Source organism: Mercenaria mercenaria, chromosome 2 (assembly GCF_021730395.1).
Source record: "Mercenaria mercenaria strain notata chromosome 2, MADL_Memer_1, whole genome shotgun sequence".
NCBI lineage: Eukaryota > Metazoa > Mollusca > Bivalvia > Venerida > Veneridae > Mercenaria > Mercenaria mercenaria.
This window is the reverse complement of record NC_069362.1, coordinates 117,412,581-117,431,025: the sequence shown is the minus strand read 5'-3', so window position 1 is coordinate 117,431,025 and position 18,445 is coordinate 117,412,581. Positions and strand designations below refer to the sequence as shown.

Genomic DNA, 18,445 nt, shown 5'->3' with positions numbered 1-18,445 from the left:
GCATTACCATTTAACCTTTACCCTGCTATATTTCTAAAATGGACTGGTCCATCATTCAATTTAGGCAGTACCACTGACTTATTATTCAAAGGAGTGTTAACTGAAAATTTACTGACTGAAAGTGAACAGCGCAGACCATGATCAGCCTGCACTGATGTGCAGGCTGATCTTGGTCTACACTGGTTGCAAAGGCAAAATCACTTGCTGCCAGCAGGCTAAAGGTTAATCCCAGGACAGATAAGATAATTATACAACTGACTTTATTGAACATACGTTCATGTATATTGACTTTGTTTTCTCTTTGGTTTCTGCTTAATAATTGTTTTGTCTTTGGTTTCCGCTTAATAACTTAAAGTGGCATTATGCAGATCTTACTGCACATAGTATGTTTTTGGTGAATGTTTTATAAAAAAACAATTTTCAGTTGCTGTGCCTTTAAATGTGTTAAATTAACGATAATGCCACATAAGTATTTGAAGTTGATGCTTCAGAAATAAAGAAATCGGACTAATAAAATAATTATTATTTTATATTATAATAGTTCTTTTCTTCAAGATTCTACGAAGTGATCTCCCATACCTATAGGTAGAGATTTCTGAAGTTGAAGGGAAGCAATAGTACGTGCAGTTTGACTTTTTTAAAAGGACTGCTCAAGTCAAAATAAGAAAAGTCATATTAATTTTGGAAAGTTATTATTTTTTACTGGTAACAGGAAGAGTTTGGTATATTGGGTTAAAAGCTATAATTTCCTCCACCCTTTTTACACACACACCTGTTTCAGCTGGATTTTTACTTGAAAAATGCGCATAATTCCACTTTAATCTGTATACTTTGAAGTTTTAGCATTGGTCTAGTTTATCGTTTATATTGTGAAATGAGCGGGTCATGGTTCAAATCCTGGTCTGGGCCTTACATTTTTTTTTGTGCTTAAAAGATTTATTTACAGTAGATGCCGTAGGGTCAAGGTCAAACTAATAATTTGAGTCGGGAATGACACAGGAAATGAAAAATTTTATGTTTGTAGTATCTGTATGTACTCCTGAATAGTATGGTTGGATGAAACTAAATATGTATAACAAAACACAGAACACGTTGGCATTTTCCAAAGTTTGAAATTTGTTTTTTAAGGAATTTCTGCATTTCTAAACCTTTTGTGAATTTGATATTTATGTTTTAAACCCTTCAATTTGTACAGATAGGAAATATTTAAAAAATACAACATTAAATTTGTTAGTGCCTCCTACGCTTGATTCACTCGGACGGCCATGACGGAGTTACAGTGTATGCTATTCTTATCCAAACATGGTATATACACTTGTTATTTGTATGAAAATACATAAAGTGACCACTTCAGATGTAATAAAAGCTGGAAGATGAAAGCTTCTAGAACTAATATTGATATAACATTTTAAATTAATTTAGCAGCATTCCATAATATTTTGATAATCAAGCTTGATTGGGCAAACATAATGTTGAACAAACTACCGTCAAGTTGTTAATGTGTATGAAATTATCTATATTACTTAACTGAAATAGTTTCATTCAAATACTATGACATTATGAATTGAAGAAAGTGGAAAAGAATAAATTTGAGCCAAGTCAGTTTTTTACAAATTTTTACAGTCCTGTATTAAATGGTCTGAAATTAATTTTTAAAAATGTGTTTATTTGAAACGACATGGGTTCTAAATGAATATTTTAGGGTATGAGTGTTTAAAAGAATGTGTGCTTTCAAAATACAAGTAGATACTTCAGGGAAAGCTGTACAGGTATAAAGCAAAATCTGAATTTTCATTTTAGAAACAAATTTATGAGTTATTGTCCTCACTTGATCCTGGGCAAAGTTGAATTTTCTCAGCTGTTGATAGTGGTAAGAGTAGCATCAATAGCATCCATCGTTCCATTCAGGCAGTGTGGTAATATTGTCACAAAGGTTCAAGTCCAGTAATGACATTAGTTTGAACTTCGGGGTAATAATTACAGTATGTTTAGAGATGGTACCTAAAAATTCAAATTCATCTTTACATATTTTTTTCAGAGTGAAATGATAGCGAAGTGCACTAATTTATTAAATATATTCATGATTTTCCTCTTCTCCATGTCAAAAATAGAAATATTTGATATCTAAAAAATGACTTTCTCAAAATATCTGAAGCAAAATGGACAACTCTTGTATTGACTGTTTTTCAAAGATTTTAGGACTTCCCCAATTATAGACTATATCAAAATCTCCCACAGCTAAATAAATTTAATAGAGTATAAGGTAAGTTTACTCTACTTTCAACATTTTGAAAGAGCCTATACTGAACTTCCTTTTGTCTTTTAATAATGTCAAATTCCAAGACTAGCCAAGTGTCTAAAATGCTTGAAAAAATTCTGAGTGAAAGAGAATGACATGCTCTTTATTTTAAGTTTACCAAAACCATACCAAAAATGTACCTTAAAGATGTTATTAAAGATTTTATATTGTAAACAAACCCCTACACCATTTTACCATCAATATTTTCCACTCATGAATGCACTCAGTTCAGGTGATAATTGTTGATATATTTGTAAATGAGAGGCCCCAACAAAAACCTTTTTTCAAGTTGTGTAAACAGTATAAGTTTTAAATTAATGTTGATATCTGAAATTATCCGATTACTTTGTTTTCAACAATAAATAAAACACCTTTAGTTTGTTTAGGGTAGTTGACCTGTAACGAAAATCATCAAATAGAGTAATCTCCATATGCTTTTTCAGCATTTATTCGTTTTTCAAGGAAAGCAAACTTTGATCGTGCTAGTTCCCCCCAGAGAATGTTTAAAGTGAGAATTGCTTAAAATACATTACATAGTGTCTTTTCCTGTCAGTTACCTTAACATGTAGTAATAATTACAACCACTACCTTAAAACATTGTGGTTATATTTGACGACAATGAATTTTTGTGTTACCAATTTAACTTTTTTTGTTATTTCTCATTGTTGGATATATACATTTTACATTTTGATATATAAATGTTGTGTAAACCAATGTATCACCATTGAGAACAATAAATAAACAACTTTGGCAAAAAGATCAAAACTTAATAATGTTTCTTAATGTCGTTAATTTTCTTCGAATGAATGTATGCATTATTCTGTATAATCTTCATGCATTACTAAACTTTCTATCAGGGCCTCACTACAACTTACAAAATAACTGTCAGTGTAAGTCATGAGAAAAGCGTGCATATTGTATATTGAATACAAAGGGATTTAAACAAATGTAGGTCATATTTTGTCTGCCTGATAAGTTGTTTGTAAAAGGACCTATCTGATTTTTCTTTCACTTTTGATCAATGTTTAATGTTGGCTTCAGTTTATTGATCAATTCAGAGTTGTCCCCCTTTGATTTATTTGGGTAGGTACCATCTCTAGTATGTTACACTGGAACTCAGTTACTTTTTGCAGCCCCTCTGTTTTATCATTTGTAATAGCTAAAGGTACTTTCAAAAAATGTTTGTGAGCAATCAGATAGCACAGCTGGGTCAGAAGAACACTGAATGGTGTACAATCCAACAAAAGAAACAAATGATTGAAAACCATTTCTCTTTGTTACGTAAGAAGGTTTAAAAGAAGAAACCTATGTCTTTAGATTGTAAGTTGGTATCACATTAAGTATTTCTTCTTTTTCAGATTTCAAGCAACTCAAAGTAGAGGAATTAGGCAGCAATGCAAGTGGATTGTGTATTTGTGGTAAGTCGCTATAAAATGTTTTAAAGGTGGATAATCAGATTTTGGCCATGTAACGGATTTGTTCGAAACTTTAGCATCTGATCATTTACACTCATTTATGTTCACTTAACACTTAATACAAATTAGATTTTCACTGGAGGTATTTCTAAAATTTCATTTTCCTATCCTGGTTGCCCAACCAAGCTAGAGTTATTTTATCATAAGTATAAATTTAATAAACATACTTTGCCTAAAGAAATGTATAAATATTAGACATATTGTAATATATTTGTAAAATATTTGCATTAAAAATTATGTATTTAGATGGAATTCATTAGAAACGCAAGTTTGAAAAATTATTATTACCTCCCTTTGCCTATCTTGGTTGCACAACCAAGATAGATTGGAAATAAATGAATTCAGAAGCTACTCACAGCTTTTAAACTTGCATTTTGGTTCAGATTGTTCAATAGTTGATATGTCTATCAAATGCAAATGTAAAACTAGACATTGTATCGAAATAAAAAGAAATACCCAGCTTTTTATATACTTCCATATTAAAGGGGAGTAATTACAAAATTTTATAAAAATAATAAAATATACATTTCAAATAGGAATCTAACTCTATGTAATCGGTCTTTTTGTTCCTTAAATAATTCTCTACCAGAATATACAAAAAGTAAAAAATGTCATTAAATGTTGTTTAAATGTGATTGACCACCTTTAAGGAAACCAACAGACAGCTTATAGTGTTAGAATGAACTACATTTGTTTTCAGAAACCAAAATGGTGGCTTTTCATCAGGTTCAAATATACAAGCTGTGATCCTAAGTATATTCTGGTCAAGTTTGTATGATAGAGTCTCCATTGTCTGTTTTGTTTATAGGAGATAAGTGTACCTCCTGAAGCTGTCACTGTCAGATTTTGTATATTAATTATGTCTCCCACACCACTGTGTGGTGGGAGACATATTGATTTACTCCTGTCTGTCTGTCTGTGTGTATGTGTGTTCGTCAGTCACAAATCTTGTCTGCACTCTTAAGTCGAACAAATTCTCATCCGATCTTCACCAAACTTAAACAAAATGTGTTTGCCAATAAGTCCTCGGCCAAGTTTGATAACTAGCTAAATCGGCCCAGGCACTTTGGAATTATGCCCTTGAATTACCGATAGGCTGCTTACTCGAACACTAACCTAATCCAACACTTACTCCAAAACTGTCAAAGTTATATTTTCTGTGAGTAAACAGTATATAAAGACAGACTTACTATTCAGATGATTAGGCAGTTGTGGGAGACATGCGCTTTTCACAAAAGCAGCTCTAGTTCTGGTAAATTATGTCACTTTTCACCTTAAAAAAACATGATTAGAGCAACAACAGAATTTTGTGAGATGAAAAAAGTGAGAGAAAAAAAAAAATTTGGGGAAAAATAATTATTTAAAAAAAATTAGAATTTCAGTATAACTGGAACACAGACTTAAGTCTGTAGATTGCGAGGATTGTTGTCCTTACCCTCACGGTCTGTCAGCTTAGAAGTTTCTTGTACATTTTGGTTACTTTTCCAAGATTTTACACAGAAAACAGTTCTGTCTTGCCTCTTTCTTTTTAGCTCACCTGTCACAAAGTGACAAAGTGAGCTTTTGTGATCGCGCGGTGTCCGTAAACTTTTGCCTGTGACCACTCTAGAGGTCACATTTTTCATGTGATCTTTATGAAAGTTGGTCAGAATGTTCATCTTGATGATGTCTAGGTCAGGTTCGAAACTGGGTCATGTGCGGTCCAAAACTAGGTCAGTAGGTCTAAAAATAGAAAAACCTTGTGACCTCTCTAGAGGCCATATTTTTAATAAGATCTTCACAAAAATTGGTGAGAATGTCCATTTGATGATATCTAGGTCAAGTTCAAAACTGGGTCAAGTGCCTTCAAAAACTAGGTCATAAGGTCAAATAATAGAAAAACCTTGTGACCTCTCTAGAGGCCATATTTTTCAATGGATCTTCATGAAAATTGGTCAGAATTTTTATCTTGATGATATCTAGATCAAGTTCAAAACTGGGTCACATGAGCTCAAAAACTAGGTCACTATGTCAAATAAATAGAAAAAATGGGTCATGTGGGGACAGGTGAGCAATTCAGGACCATGATGGTCCTCTTGTTTTAAATGTTTTTCCTGTCTACTGTCATAAAAGTGTTTTATGGTCAAATAATGCTGGCAATTGATATTTAAAACTGTTACGAGATATTTCTCTTTTTGAAAGAAATTAATAGTTGAAAAATCAAAGTTTACAAAAACATTTTGATACATGTTGAAAAGGGAAATTAATATTTGTTTAGCTTTATTTGAACAGTTAAGTAATCTTTGCACTTTCACGTTTGTTTTTGTTGTGGTGGTCACATTTACAGGAAGTAAAGTGTCAATCTTGCCTCCGAGTGAGGTTTTTAATGTACATTTGTACTAAAATCGCCACTTATATTTTCATCGATTTTATAATGTCTCATAGAATTGTAAAGGGTCTACATTAAATTTTGCTAAAATTTTGATGAGTTCTGTACTGTAATGTGAACTGGATAGAAAAAAAGCACAGTCATATTTTTTTTTGGAATTAACTGTATTTTCAGGATAATGTTTATATTGATTATGATATCTTAGAGGAGGTGTTTTTTTCCTTTTATTTTAAAATTCAAGACATTAATGAGTTTTCTTTGAAATATTATGGTCTTCAGTCAACTTAGACATTCACTAAAAGTTTTTTTTAACCAAACATCTTGAAATGACAACGAAAAATTATTAGAATATTAAACAGGGAAAAACACCAGAATTCTACTTTATGGTCACCCTATATACTTACATAGTACAGTTGAACTTTGTTCACTCAGACTTGACGGGACAAGCAAAGTTTGTCGGATTTATCTGTAGTTTTAATCATTGAAAAAGCTGCATTATGTAGTCAATTTGATGGGAAATGAGTTCAGGTGAATTTTGGTTGTGTACGATTTATCCGGGTTTGAGCAAACAGAGTTTGACTGTATTAAAAATGTTCTTATTTCAGGTATAATTTGAGTGACTGGTGGTAAATGCATGGATAGGTAAGACGATCTTTTGCATCTTTTTACACACACAACCTCTGTTTTGTTTTGATGTTTTTAGTTTGTACCATCATGCAAACTCTCTTCACTAATTGTTAAAAATACAGTAGTAAAATTGTATAGTAATGGTATTTAAAGAATGTTAAAAAGTGTTGTATTTAAAGTTGTTGATCGTTTATTCATCTGTCACATTTAGCTAATAAAAACCGCTCACTGTTAAAAGAGCCTGACATCTTTTTAATTAGTCTCCAAACATTGGTAAACATTATTTATTCATATAGTGGCAGTATTGATGGACATGCACTATTTAGGTTATAGGGTGACAGTGTAATATCTCTCTGTTTATACAGAAATACTAGCTGTAATAAAAGTGTGAAAAGAGGAGAAGGCTTAATAATATAGAAAAAGAATTTACATTTTACTTTTTTAAAACAGAAAGTGGGGAAGTTTTTGAAGGACTTTGTAAGTGTATAGAACTGATTTCAAAGTGACTTTAATATTGAATTTTTGTAGGCTATAAGCTTTCAATGGGTTTGTTTGTTTTTCACAAACTTTTCTATATATACCTGATTCAGGTAAAGTAGAAGCTTTTTTCTATTTCAGATTATTTTCTGTAAATAGTTCAGTTTGAACAATGATGTTTTAAAAATCAGTGAATATCTAACATGGTTTAGCTAGCTAAGATTGTTGCTGTTACTTAAATTTTTTTTTTATTAGGCAATGTTGAAAAATAATGGTTGTCGTAAGGTCAGACTTCAGTCTTGTTATAAAATACTATACAGGCATCAATTGTTATAGTCCTTAAAAGTACTCTCTCTACCATATCTAAAATCTTCTTTGATACCATTTTCTTTTCTTTTTTCATTGCTTGAGCTGAGCCAGGAGAAAATGAATTTTCAGAGACAGTTTAAATGCTAGTGAGGAAGGGGGGGGGGGGGGTCACAAGAATGGTTGATAAAAATCTTTTAAGCTGTAGCAGCCACAGATTCTGCTTAGGCTGATCTTCATGAAACCTTGTCAAAATATTATTCTAAAATTAAAACTACCAGTAGGTCATGTTCAAAACCAGGTCATCTGGGGTCAGAAAATTAGTCAGGTCAGCAACACAGAGCCTTCATATCCCTCTTGTTAATATTTCTTTATAATAACAAAAGTACCGTATTTTGGTGTGTATAGGTCGCACTTTTTCTTCCCATTCTGCTGCCAGAAAAAGTTCCTGCTACCTATAGGACAGAACATTGCCAGCAGTTTTTTTTCCGGGCCAATTTTCTGACCGTAGCTCTCGCAAAATTACGTGCATCTGTTACGAACGAACAAAATGGATAAAAGATATCAATATCGGCGGCTTTTCAACCAATTGTGATTACTTTCAATAAAATATATCGTAAATAACCCATACAGAGTTTTAAAATTACGAATGACTTTAATTCAAAGATGTTTTTGCAGTCTGAATTACGTTTGTTTCTACTTTCGTTTTACTGGACGCCATTGACATGTACTCCGGGTTGGATAAAATCCGGACAGATCCGTCCTCCATTCCAAACATTGTTTATACTAATTCTTAGCGTATTAAAAAACTTGAAAGATAATTTTTTACTTTTGATTTTTAAATAAAAGAAAAAAATTCAAAATGAGATATTTTGTTAATCTTTTTACTCAGAATCAAAAGAACGCGGTTAATTACATGACATGGAAAGGTGTTATAAATTGCTGTGCAAACAATTCACACTTAAACTTGCATATAACAGAATGTAAACGCAAACCGTCTGCTGCCAATTAGTGTCAAAAACCCGCTTTTCTTTGATGTAGTCTTTTACCGATACTACTGTTGGTACGAAACGGTTGGGAACGAAAATAACACTGTCCGATTTCCACCAATCAGGTTCTGATAATAATTCAGTCCGCGGCATCAATATGGCCGCCGCCATAACTTTTTTGCCGGTAAATATTAAATATTGCTGGGGAAAAAGTCCGAAATTTAACTGCGACTAATACACTAGAAGTTAAATTTTCCGACCATTTCCAGAGCAAAAATTAGATGCGGGCTATACATTACCGCGACCTATACACACCAAAATACGGTATTACAAATTTTGAAAACAAAAACAAAAAAGACAACAAAAACAAATCTTGAGGTATTCCACTTCAATTTTTATTGCCTGTAATAGCTGTTGCAGGCTGTCAATATTGTTACTAAACCTGTTCAATTTATAAACTGTAAACAAGCAATATTGGAGAAAAGAAACCTTCTTAATGAGGATGATTTATTGATAACTCCCACATCAGATTCTGGTTTATAGATTTTGATGTTACAGGCAGGTGAATGAGATTTACATAAGATATAAACAAATATAGACACACAATTCTCTGTTTTTTTCGTTACATTTTCATGGGTATTTAAAAACCGTTTGTGATACACTGGAAGAACAGGACTGGTGTAGTGTTTTTAAGTGTAACATGCAGGTTCATTTTAATTAATACTTTCTTCCTAGTAAGAGATTTTAATCACTGAAATCTCTGACTGTGAAGAGGTGAAATTTCACTGTGAAGAAGAAATTAATGTTTTATCTGGATCTAAGAAGAAAACTATGGTTTGTATAATGTTACATCTGTAATCTTGTTTTTGTATGCCATTTGATTTTTTTTTTGTGGTGAGTAAGTCAAAGGTCAATGTCACTGTGACCTGAAGACTAAAAACTTGTAAAGAATGACAACTTCCATTTTCAGACTTCACATAATGGCTGGGGGAATAAAGTGTTGATAAAAAAAACAAAATCCTGGCAGCTTTCTGTGGATGAATTGTTTGATCGAGGGGGCTTCAACACTTGAAGGCCCCCAGTTCTAAACCATGCTTAGTACTACTGCGGTGCATAATTTGGCAATTATGCACTTTATAATTAATGCTGCATTTGACCCTGCTATAAGTGGGTGCCAGCAAATCGTTTGGGATTAGTTATAATTGGTTTGACTTAAATTTGTGTTGCTCAAAAGCTCAATAGAGCTTATATTAATTGTTTCTTAAAGTGAAAGTAAATAAAACTCACTTTTCCCTTTACCCATTCAATAAATAGGTTTTTAGCAGTTGTTATTTACATATTGACTGAAATAGTTGAAAACTAAGGTAGTATATTTGTGACAAATACAAACAGCCATTTTGATCAGATTTTATACCTCAACAGTAGCATTTTTATGCCCCCCTTCGCAGAAGGAGGGGTATGTTGTTTTGCAGATGTCGGTCGGTCGGTCGGAATGTAGACCAATCCGTTTCCGGATGATAACTCAAGAACGCTTGGGCCTAGGATCATGAAAATTAATAGGGAGGTTGTTCATCACCAGCAGTTGACCCCTATTGATTTTGAGGTCTGTATGTCAAAGGTCAAGGTCACAGTGACCCTGAATAGTAAAACGGTTTCCGGATGATGACTCAAGAACACTTGGGCCTAGGATCATGAAAGTTGATAGTGAGGTTGGTAATGACCAGCAGATGACCCCTATTGATTTTGAGGTCAGTATGTTAAAGGTCAAGGTCACAGTGACCCTGAACAGTAAAACGGTTTCCGGATGATAACTCAAGAACGCTTAGGCCTCGGGTCACGAAAGTTGGTAGGGAGGTTGGACATAACCAGCAGATGACCCCTATTGATTTTGAGGTCAGTTTGTCAAAGGTGTAAGGTCACAGTGACCAGGAACAGTAAAATGGTTTCCAGGCAATAACTCTAGAACGCTTGGGCCTAGTGTCAGGAAAATTGATACTTAGGTTGGCCATGACCAGCAGATGACCCCTATTGATTTTGAGGTCATTAGGTCAAAGGTCAAGGTCACATTGGCCAGGAACAGTTAAAACAATTTCTGATCTTCTTGTCCAAAACCATAGGGCCTAGGGCTTTGATATTTGGTATGTAGCAAAAATCTAGTGGTCCTCTACCAGGATTGTTCAGATTATTTCCCTGGGGTCAAATATGGCCCCACCCCTAGGGTCACATGGTTTATATAGACTTATATAGGAAAACACATTGAAAAACCTCTTGTCCAAAACCACAGGGCCTAGGGTTTTGAAATTTTGTTTATGACATCATCTCGTGGTCCTCTACTAAGATTGTTCAAATTATTCCACTAGGGTCAAATATGGCTCTGCCCTGGGGGTCACATGGTTTACATAGACTTATATAAGGAAAAACTTTGAAAATCTTCTTGTCCAAACCACAAAGACAATGGCTTTGATATTTTGTAATGTAGCATCATTTAGTGGTTCTCTACCAAGTTTGTTCAAATTATCCCTCTAGGGTCAAATATGGCCCCGTCCCAGGGGTCATATGGTTCATATAGACTTATATAGGGAAAAACATAGAATCTTCATGTCCATAACTTACATCATTCAAATTTGGACCACATGTATAGTTTTGAGTGGCAAGATGACCTTGACATGAGTTGACCTTGCTCTTGACCTAGTGACCTACTTTCACATTTCTGCAGCTACAGCCTTCAAATTTGGACCACATGCATAGGTTTGTGTACCGAAAAAAACTTTGACTTTGTTATTGACCTACCTACTTTCACATTTTTGAAGGTACAGGCTTCAAATTTGGACCACATGCATGCTCAGTGGATGGCGCCAAGATCACTCTGTAATCTCTTGTTAGGTTAATAGGTTAAAGGTCAAGGTCAGATTAAACCAGAATGGTAGAACTTTTGTTTACAGTGAGCATATAATTTCTGTTCCTTGTGCAATTACTGAATGCATCAAGGGGGGCATTTCGTGTTCGACGAGCTCTTGTTAACATTTTCTTGGAGCAGCCTGAGGATGCTAAGCATAGATCCAGTTTGGATTGACCTAGTGATTATAAACAAATCTATAGTTTTGGATGACTTCAATTTCTATGGTACTGACTTGCTTTAATAAGTTGAATTTATTTACCATTACCAGTGCCCTTACTGCTAATCCCCAGTAATAAATAAATGTAAGTTAAATGTTATCAATTAGTAAGATTTGTTTTACCATATCTACTTAATTATATTTGCAGATGTCTGCAGTGTTTTTCAGAGATAAATGGGGTATAAAAAATCTGAATTGGTCACAACCAATCAGAATGTTTAAAAATATTTGACAGACCAATGATACAATGCAAACCTGATACTAGTATTCTCAAGCAGATTTTAAAGTACAGTACATGACCGTGTTATTAGGGTTGTACAATGCAAGTTCTTTTCCATGTTAACAAGCATACTTATGATTCACAATAAGTTTATGATGAGGTGACATAAAAAAGCTAGCTGTAAGTCATGGACCAAGACTATCTTCAGTTGTTTTGTTTGGTTTACTTCTGTTAGTTACAGGTAGTTCCCAGACTTGCTGATACCTATAGGTTTATATCAGAGTCCATTTTCGTAAAGCATTTTAGTATTAAAAATCTTCAGATTCAGCCAAACTCCGCAGGAATGTTCCAAATTGGGTGGTCCCTTTTCTGAATCCTTCAAACATATGCCAACCATGCAGAAGCATGCAGGTTACCATGGCAACCAAAAGAAAAAAATTAAAAGGAAAGACAGCACTATTTCTAAGTTAATTCTGACCGCTTGGTCTTCTTAGTTTATTAAAAAAAAGTGAAAGAATTTTCAAAATTGGCATAAAAATGAAAAAGTTCTGGACATTCCAATATTTGATCAGCTATTTTGTTGTCATGGCAACAGTACTAGATGGTGGATTTTATTTATTTTTAGGTACTTATTTGAAGTGTATTTCCTTAATTCTGTTAAATAGATTCTCTACATTCCACACTAGAACCAAGGATATTATTCCACACTAGAACCAAGGATATTATGCTATACATCTTGAACTAAATATTAGAATTTAAATGTGTCTTTGTGTCTCCCACCACTTGGGTGGAGACCTGTTGATTTTTAGCTCACCTGTCACAAAGTGACAAGGTGAGCTTTTGTGATCGCGCGGTGTCCGTCGTCTGTCGTCCGTCCGTGCGTGCGTCCGTCCGTCCGTAAACTTTTGCTTGTGACCACTCTAGAGGTCACATTTTTCATGGGATCTTTATGAAAGTTGGTCAGAATGTTCATCTTGATGATATCTAGGTCAAGTTCGAAACTGGGTCACATGCCGTCAAAAACTAGGTCAGTAGGTCTAAAAATAGAAAAACCTTGTGACCTCTCTAGAGGCCATAATTTTCAATGGATCTTCATGAAAATTGGTCAGAATGTTCATCTTGATGATATCTAGGTCAAGTTCGAAACTGGGTCACGTGCGGTCAAAAACTAGGTCAGTAGGTCTAAAAATAGAAAAACCTTGTGACCTTTCTAGAGGCCATATATTTCACAAGATCTTCATGAAAATTGGTCAGAACGTTCACCTTGATGATATCTAGGTCAAGTTCGAAACTGGGTCACGTGCCTTCAAAAACTAGGTCAGTAGGTCAAATAATAGAAAAACCTTGTGACCTCTCTAAAGGCCATATTTTTCATGGGATCTGTGTGAAAGTTGGTCTGAATGGTCATCTTGATGATATCTAGGTCAAGTTCGAAACTGGGTCACGTGCGGTCAAAAACTAGGTCAGTAGGTCTAAAAATAGAAAAACCTTGTGACCTCTCTAGAGGCCATATATTTCATGAAATCTTCATGAAAATTTGTCAGAATGTTCACCTTGATGATATCTAAGTCAAGTTCGAAAGTGGGTCACGTGCCATCAAAAACTAGGTCACTAGGTCAAATAATAGAGAAACCTTGTGACCTAACTAGAGGCCATATTTTTCATGGGATCTGTATGAAAGTTGGTCTGAATGTTCATCTTGATGATATCTAGGTCAAATTTGAAAGTGGGTCACGTGCCGTCAAAAACTAGGTCAGTAGGTCAAATAATAGAAAAACCTTGTGACCTCTCTAAAGGCCATATTTTTCAATGGATCTTCATGAAAGTTGGTCTGAATGTTCATCTTGATGATATCTAGGTCAAATTTGAAACAGGGTCATGTGCGGTCAAAAACTAGGTCAGTAGGTCTAAAAATAGAAAAACCTTGTGACCTCTCTAGAGGCCATACTTGTGAATGGATATTCATAAAAATTGGTCAGAATGTTCACCTTGATGATATCTAAGTCAAGTTCGAAAGTGGGTCACGTGCCTTCAAAAAGTAGGTCAGTAGGTCAAATAATGAAAAAAACGTTGTGACCTCTCTAAAGGCCATATTTTTCATGGGATCTGTATGAAAGTTGGTCTGAATGTTTATCTTGATGATATCTAGGTCAAGTTTGAAACTGGGTCAACTGCGATCAAAAACTAGGTCAGTAGGTCTTGAAATAGAAAAACCTTGTGACCTCTCTAGAGGCCATACCCTTGAATGGATCTTCATGAAAATTGGTCAGAATGTTCACCTTGATGATATCTAGGTCAAGTTTGAAACTGGGTCACGTGCCTTAAAAAACTAGGTCAATAGGTCAAATAATAGAAAAACCTTGTGACCTCTCTAGAGACCATATTTTTCAATGGATCTTCATGAAAATTGGTCAGAATTTTTATCTTTATAATATCTAGGTCAAGTTCAAAACTGGGTCACATGAGCTCAAAAACTAGGTCACTATGTCAAATAATAGAAAAAACGACGTCATACTCAAAACTGGATCATGTGGGAAGAGGTGAGCGATTTAGGACCATCATGGTCCTCTTGTTTCTGTCTGTTTCTCCACCCAAACCCATCCCCTACCTCGCACTCTTTACATTACCAGCCAATATTGAGAGGAAAATTTAAAAATGAGAAAACACAGGCTCTATTTCAAAATAATTTCACAGATATTGTCCTTGTGTGACCCTCTACCAAAACTGTACAAGCAGGCTGTAAAACTCTTTTAATATTAAAGGTAACAGCTGAGTAGTTTAAAATACAAACACATTTAGAGAATAGGGGGGCTATTCTACTCGTCCCGGCGTCGGCGTCGGCGTGACCCTTCGTGGATAAAGTTTTTCGGCAAACTTTGTTTTTCTGTCATATCTTTGTTACTATTGCTTATATCTTACTGTAACTTCACATAAACATTGTCCAGTATACAAATAAAATATGTTTAGGGGCTGAGCCCATTATACCCAGGGTCAAGGTCACCAAGGTGTTATACTTAGGTTATTTTTACAGTTAAAGTTTTCAGCAACCTTTGTTTTTCTGTCATATCTTTGTTACTATTGCTTATATCTTACTGTAAGTTCACATAAATATTGTTCAGTATACAAAGGAAGTATGGGCATTATACTCAAGGACAAGGTCACAAAGTTGTTATACTTGGAATTATTTTCATGTTGAATTTTTTGAAAGCTTCATTTGTAGACATATCTTTGGTACTTTAAAAGATAATGACTTGAAATTAAAAATATTTCTTTAGAATCATCATCTGCATGTGTGGTTACAAGCCCCATATCTCTAATTGTATTTTTGACAGAATTATGCCCCTTTTGTACTTAAAGTTTTTTTGCAATCTTCGCTTTCTGGATAGAACTTTAATGCAATATAAGATAAAGACTTGAAACTTAAAATGTATCTTTATCATCATCATCTGCATGTGTGGTAACAATCCCCATAACTCTGATTTGTATTTTTGACCAAATTATGCCCCTTTCAACTTAAATTTTTTAACAAACTTCGTTTTCTGGACGTAACTTTGGTACTATATAAGATAATGACTTGAAACTCAAAATATATCTTTACCATCATCATCTGCATGTGTGGTAACAATCCCAATAACTCTAATTTGTGTTCTTGACAGAATTATGCCCCTTTGTGTATCTTCCTTTTAAAGTAGAGGTCTCTTATTGAGACATATATTCATTTTACTGTCAAATCGCCGAATAGTGGAGCGCGCTGTCTTACGGACAGCTCTTGTTAGAACTATAATTAAAACAGTGTTGAAAATCTGACTGAATTTTTTTCCGCGCGCTTTCACACGCAGGCTTGGGCTATTATTTTTGTTCCTGAAAATCTGATGGCTATAATTTCACTGGGAACACAGTCATAATATATTGCCTCATATCACATACTAGGTTTGATAGGTTTGATTAGGATTAATAATAGGAATTACAGTAATACTATGCTAATCACCATCTGATATGCGAGATTGACATGTGAGCTAACTTCATATTTTTATCACTGAACAATTGAATATGTTACATAAACTACACAGGCTTTTGCAGTATGAAATTATGTTGTAGATATAGACAAAATACTGAAATGTTATGGTAAACATCAGTCTTGATAAAAAGTCGTTGATTATAGATCTATGACTCAGTTGTTTATGTCAATTAATGACATTATGTTTACAAGATTCTATTTATATCTAGGAGATCAGTTTATTTCGTGACCAACAGCTAGTTGTAGAAATTTTATTAGACAGAACATGAAGTGGTGTTTAGAATATAGGATTAATTTTGGATTGATTTTGTCATACTTTTAATAAATTTTAAGCATGTTAAGTGACACATTTTTCTAAATTTCAGATGATTTCAGTGTAATAGAAGGAAAATGGGGGCATGTTATTCCAAGTCTGGACAGGATGTCAATCCAGACAAAGATAAAAGACCTAGAGAGAGAAAGAAGGGTTCTCAGAAAAATGGTCATGCAGGATCATTTAAAAATAGTAGACTGGTTATAGATATTCCAATACAAAAAGATCTCAGTGACACAGTCTATACAGAGGACAGTCATGTTATTGTGACAGACACAACAAATTGTATAAATAAAAGTCAGCAGACCAGTCTGGATCACCTGACTAGAGATGCAAATAAAAATATTGAAAATTTGACTGGTTGTGAAATTTTAGAACAAAATGATCTGGTTGTGATAAATGATAAAAGTGCTAAACTCAAAGATGAACCCAGTGACTCAGAAAATGCTCAAAAAGGTTTTGGTGAGATTTCAAAACATTTAAACACAAGAGATGGAAAAGTCTCGGCATCAGACAGTGGAATAGAGGTGGAAACCTGTAAAAGTTGTGAAAGTGCAGAACAAAAGAAGGATGCAAAAGATGAATATTCGGAAAAGTTCGAAACACATTTAAATCCCTTAGAAAATCAAACTGACACTGCTACAAGCAGTGTAAATGTTACTGAACAAGAAATAAAACGAAGCTCGTATATATGTTCAAATTCCAAAATATGTGATTCTCAAAGACACAGAAATGTCACAGACCATTCCAACATCTGTAGTTGCCATGGTGAGTGTCAAGGTCATTTATTTTCAGAAAGTTCAAGACCATTCCATGTTAACAAAAGTTCTGAAAGCTTAATTTTAAAATCTAGTTTGAAAAAGAGTAACTCTAAATCAAGACGGAAAAAGGGGTTATCTTGGAAATCAGCCGACAGTTTAGATGGGTTAGAATCTATTGCTATCAGTTTGGATAGAACTAAAAGCGTGTGCTCTTCTATTTTAGGTGATGATATAAGCTTATTAAATGCGCCTTTAGCTGCTTTTGATTCTGTCGATTTTGCTTTAGGGAGTAGCTATGATTTTTCAAAACGCCTTGGTGAAAGTATGAAAAAACGTGTAGATTATTGCTCTGATACATTTCAATTTCAATTTGATTTTTCTGGATTAGAAGGTGAAAATAGACAGTCAATAGCATCAATAGACAGACTTAGTGAGTCTAACAAAACAAATGAATCGACAACGGATTTGGATAAAATCCGTCTGGCGATACGTCAGAATTCGCTCGGAACGCCCACAGAACAAAGGTAAGATGTATGCTAGGTAAGATGTTTTTGTTGTTTCCTGCTACATATAACAATAACATTTTGTAGCCTTTCTCGATTTTTGATTTTTAATTCTTTTCGCAGTTTTGTTGTAACCATTTGCGGTACTCACTGTTTGCATGTTGTCTTCTCCTTCAGTTTGTTTATGCTTCACATTTCGATTTAACTTTTATTTTACCTCGGTTTTTGGCTGGTACATGTAAATATTTCAATGTAAATTTATAATTTACACACTGTGTGATCCTGTATAGTTTAACTCCTTTGAAATTCATTGTGTTATGTAGATTGATTCCTTCATTAATTTAAAGGCATGATATTTTTTTAAAGTTTTATATGAGTTTTTCTAAGTAAATTAGTAAAGTTTTGTTTTACCATGAAATAACACTTTGTTCATTTTCTTACATGAATATGTCAGAATGTTTAAAAAATTAAGTTTTAACCTAATTACTAGGCTAAATTTTTGTTTTAATTGCACGGACGCTACTTTCACAAGTCGTAGGGATAATGCATGTCAAAAGTTATACTGTAAATTCTAACACAACACGAAGTGTGACATTATTCCGTAACAAAATCACTTGTTTTAGGTCATAGAGGCGCGCTGGAAATGAATACGACACAAAACGCACATTTTTGGCAGATTTAGTTAGTGATGTAAATAGTAATCCTTGGTGTTGTGTTAGAATCAGAATGATATAATCTCAAACAGTACTTTTATTTTGAGCAAAATCACTGTTTGCCTTTCAGATACTTATTGTTTATGTAATACATATAATTCTTTTGCATCTGAACTCAAAACGGTGATTTTATTCAGTGACAGAATTGATGTTTGGGATATACCATTTCTTAAGCAAAAAGAGAATTTCACACAAAACCTGTAATGATTCTTACTCTGTTGCTAAATTTTTGTGCTTCTTGATTCTTGAAACAGAAATAG

The 18,445-nt window shown here is 33.9% G+C and overlaps 1 protein-coding gene across 3 annotated transcripts in view; it reads left to right on the top strand.

Annotated features, from left to right (window-relative positions):
* The window catches only part of LOC123565055 (uncharacterized), a 60,216-nt gene that overhangs the window by 15,223 nt on the left and 26,548 nt on the right, over positions 1-18,445 (top strand). Inside the window, exons 1-5 of one of the 3 annotated variants that reach the window (XM_045359059.2) lie at positions 3,658-3,717; positions 6,748-6,784; positions 7,220-7,246; positions 16,261-16,976; positions 17,358-17,493. In XM_045359059.2, the coding sequence (XP_045214994.2) occupies positions 16,286-16,976; positions 17,358-17,493 (827 nt within the window). In that variant the 5' untranslated portion in view covers positions 3,658-3,717; positions 6,748-6,784; positions 7,220-7,246; positions 16,261-16,285. Of the gene's footprint in view, positions 1-3,657; positions 3,718-6,747; positions 6,785-7,219; positions 7,247-16,260; positions 16,977-17,357; positions 17,494-18,445 lie in introns of those variants that run through there. The other 2 variants (XM_045359057.2, XM_053537637.1) reach the window with 2 other exon arrangements.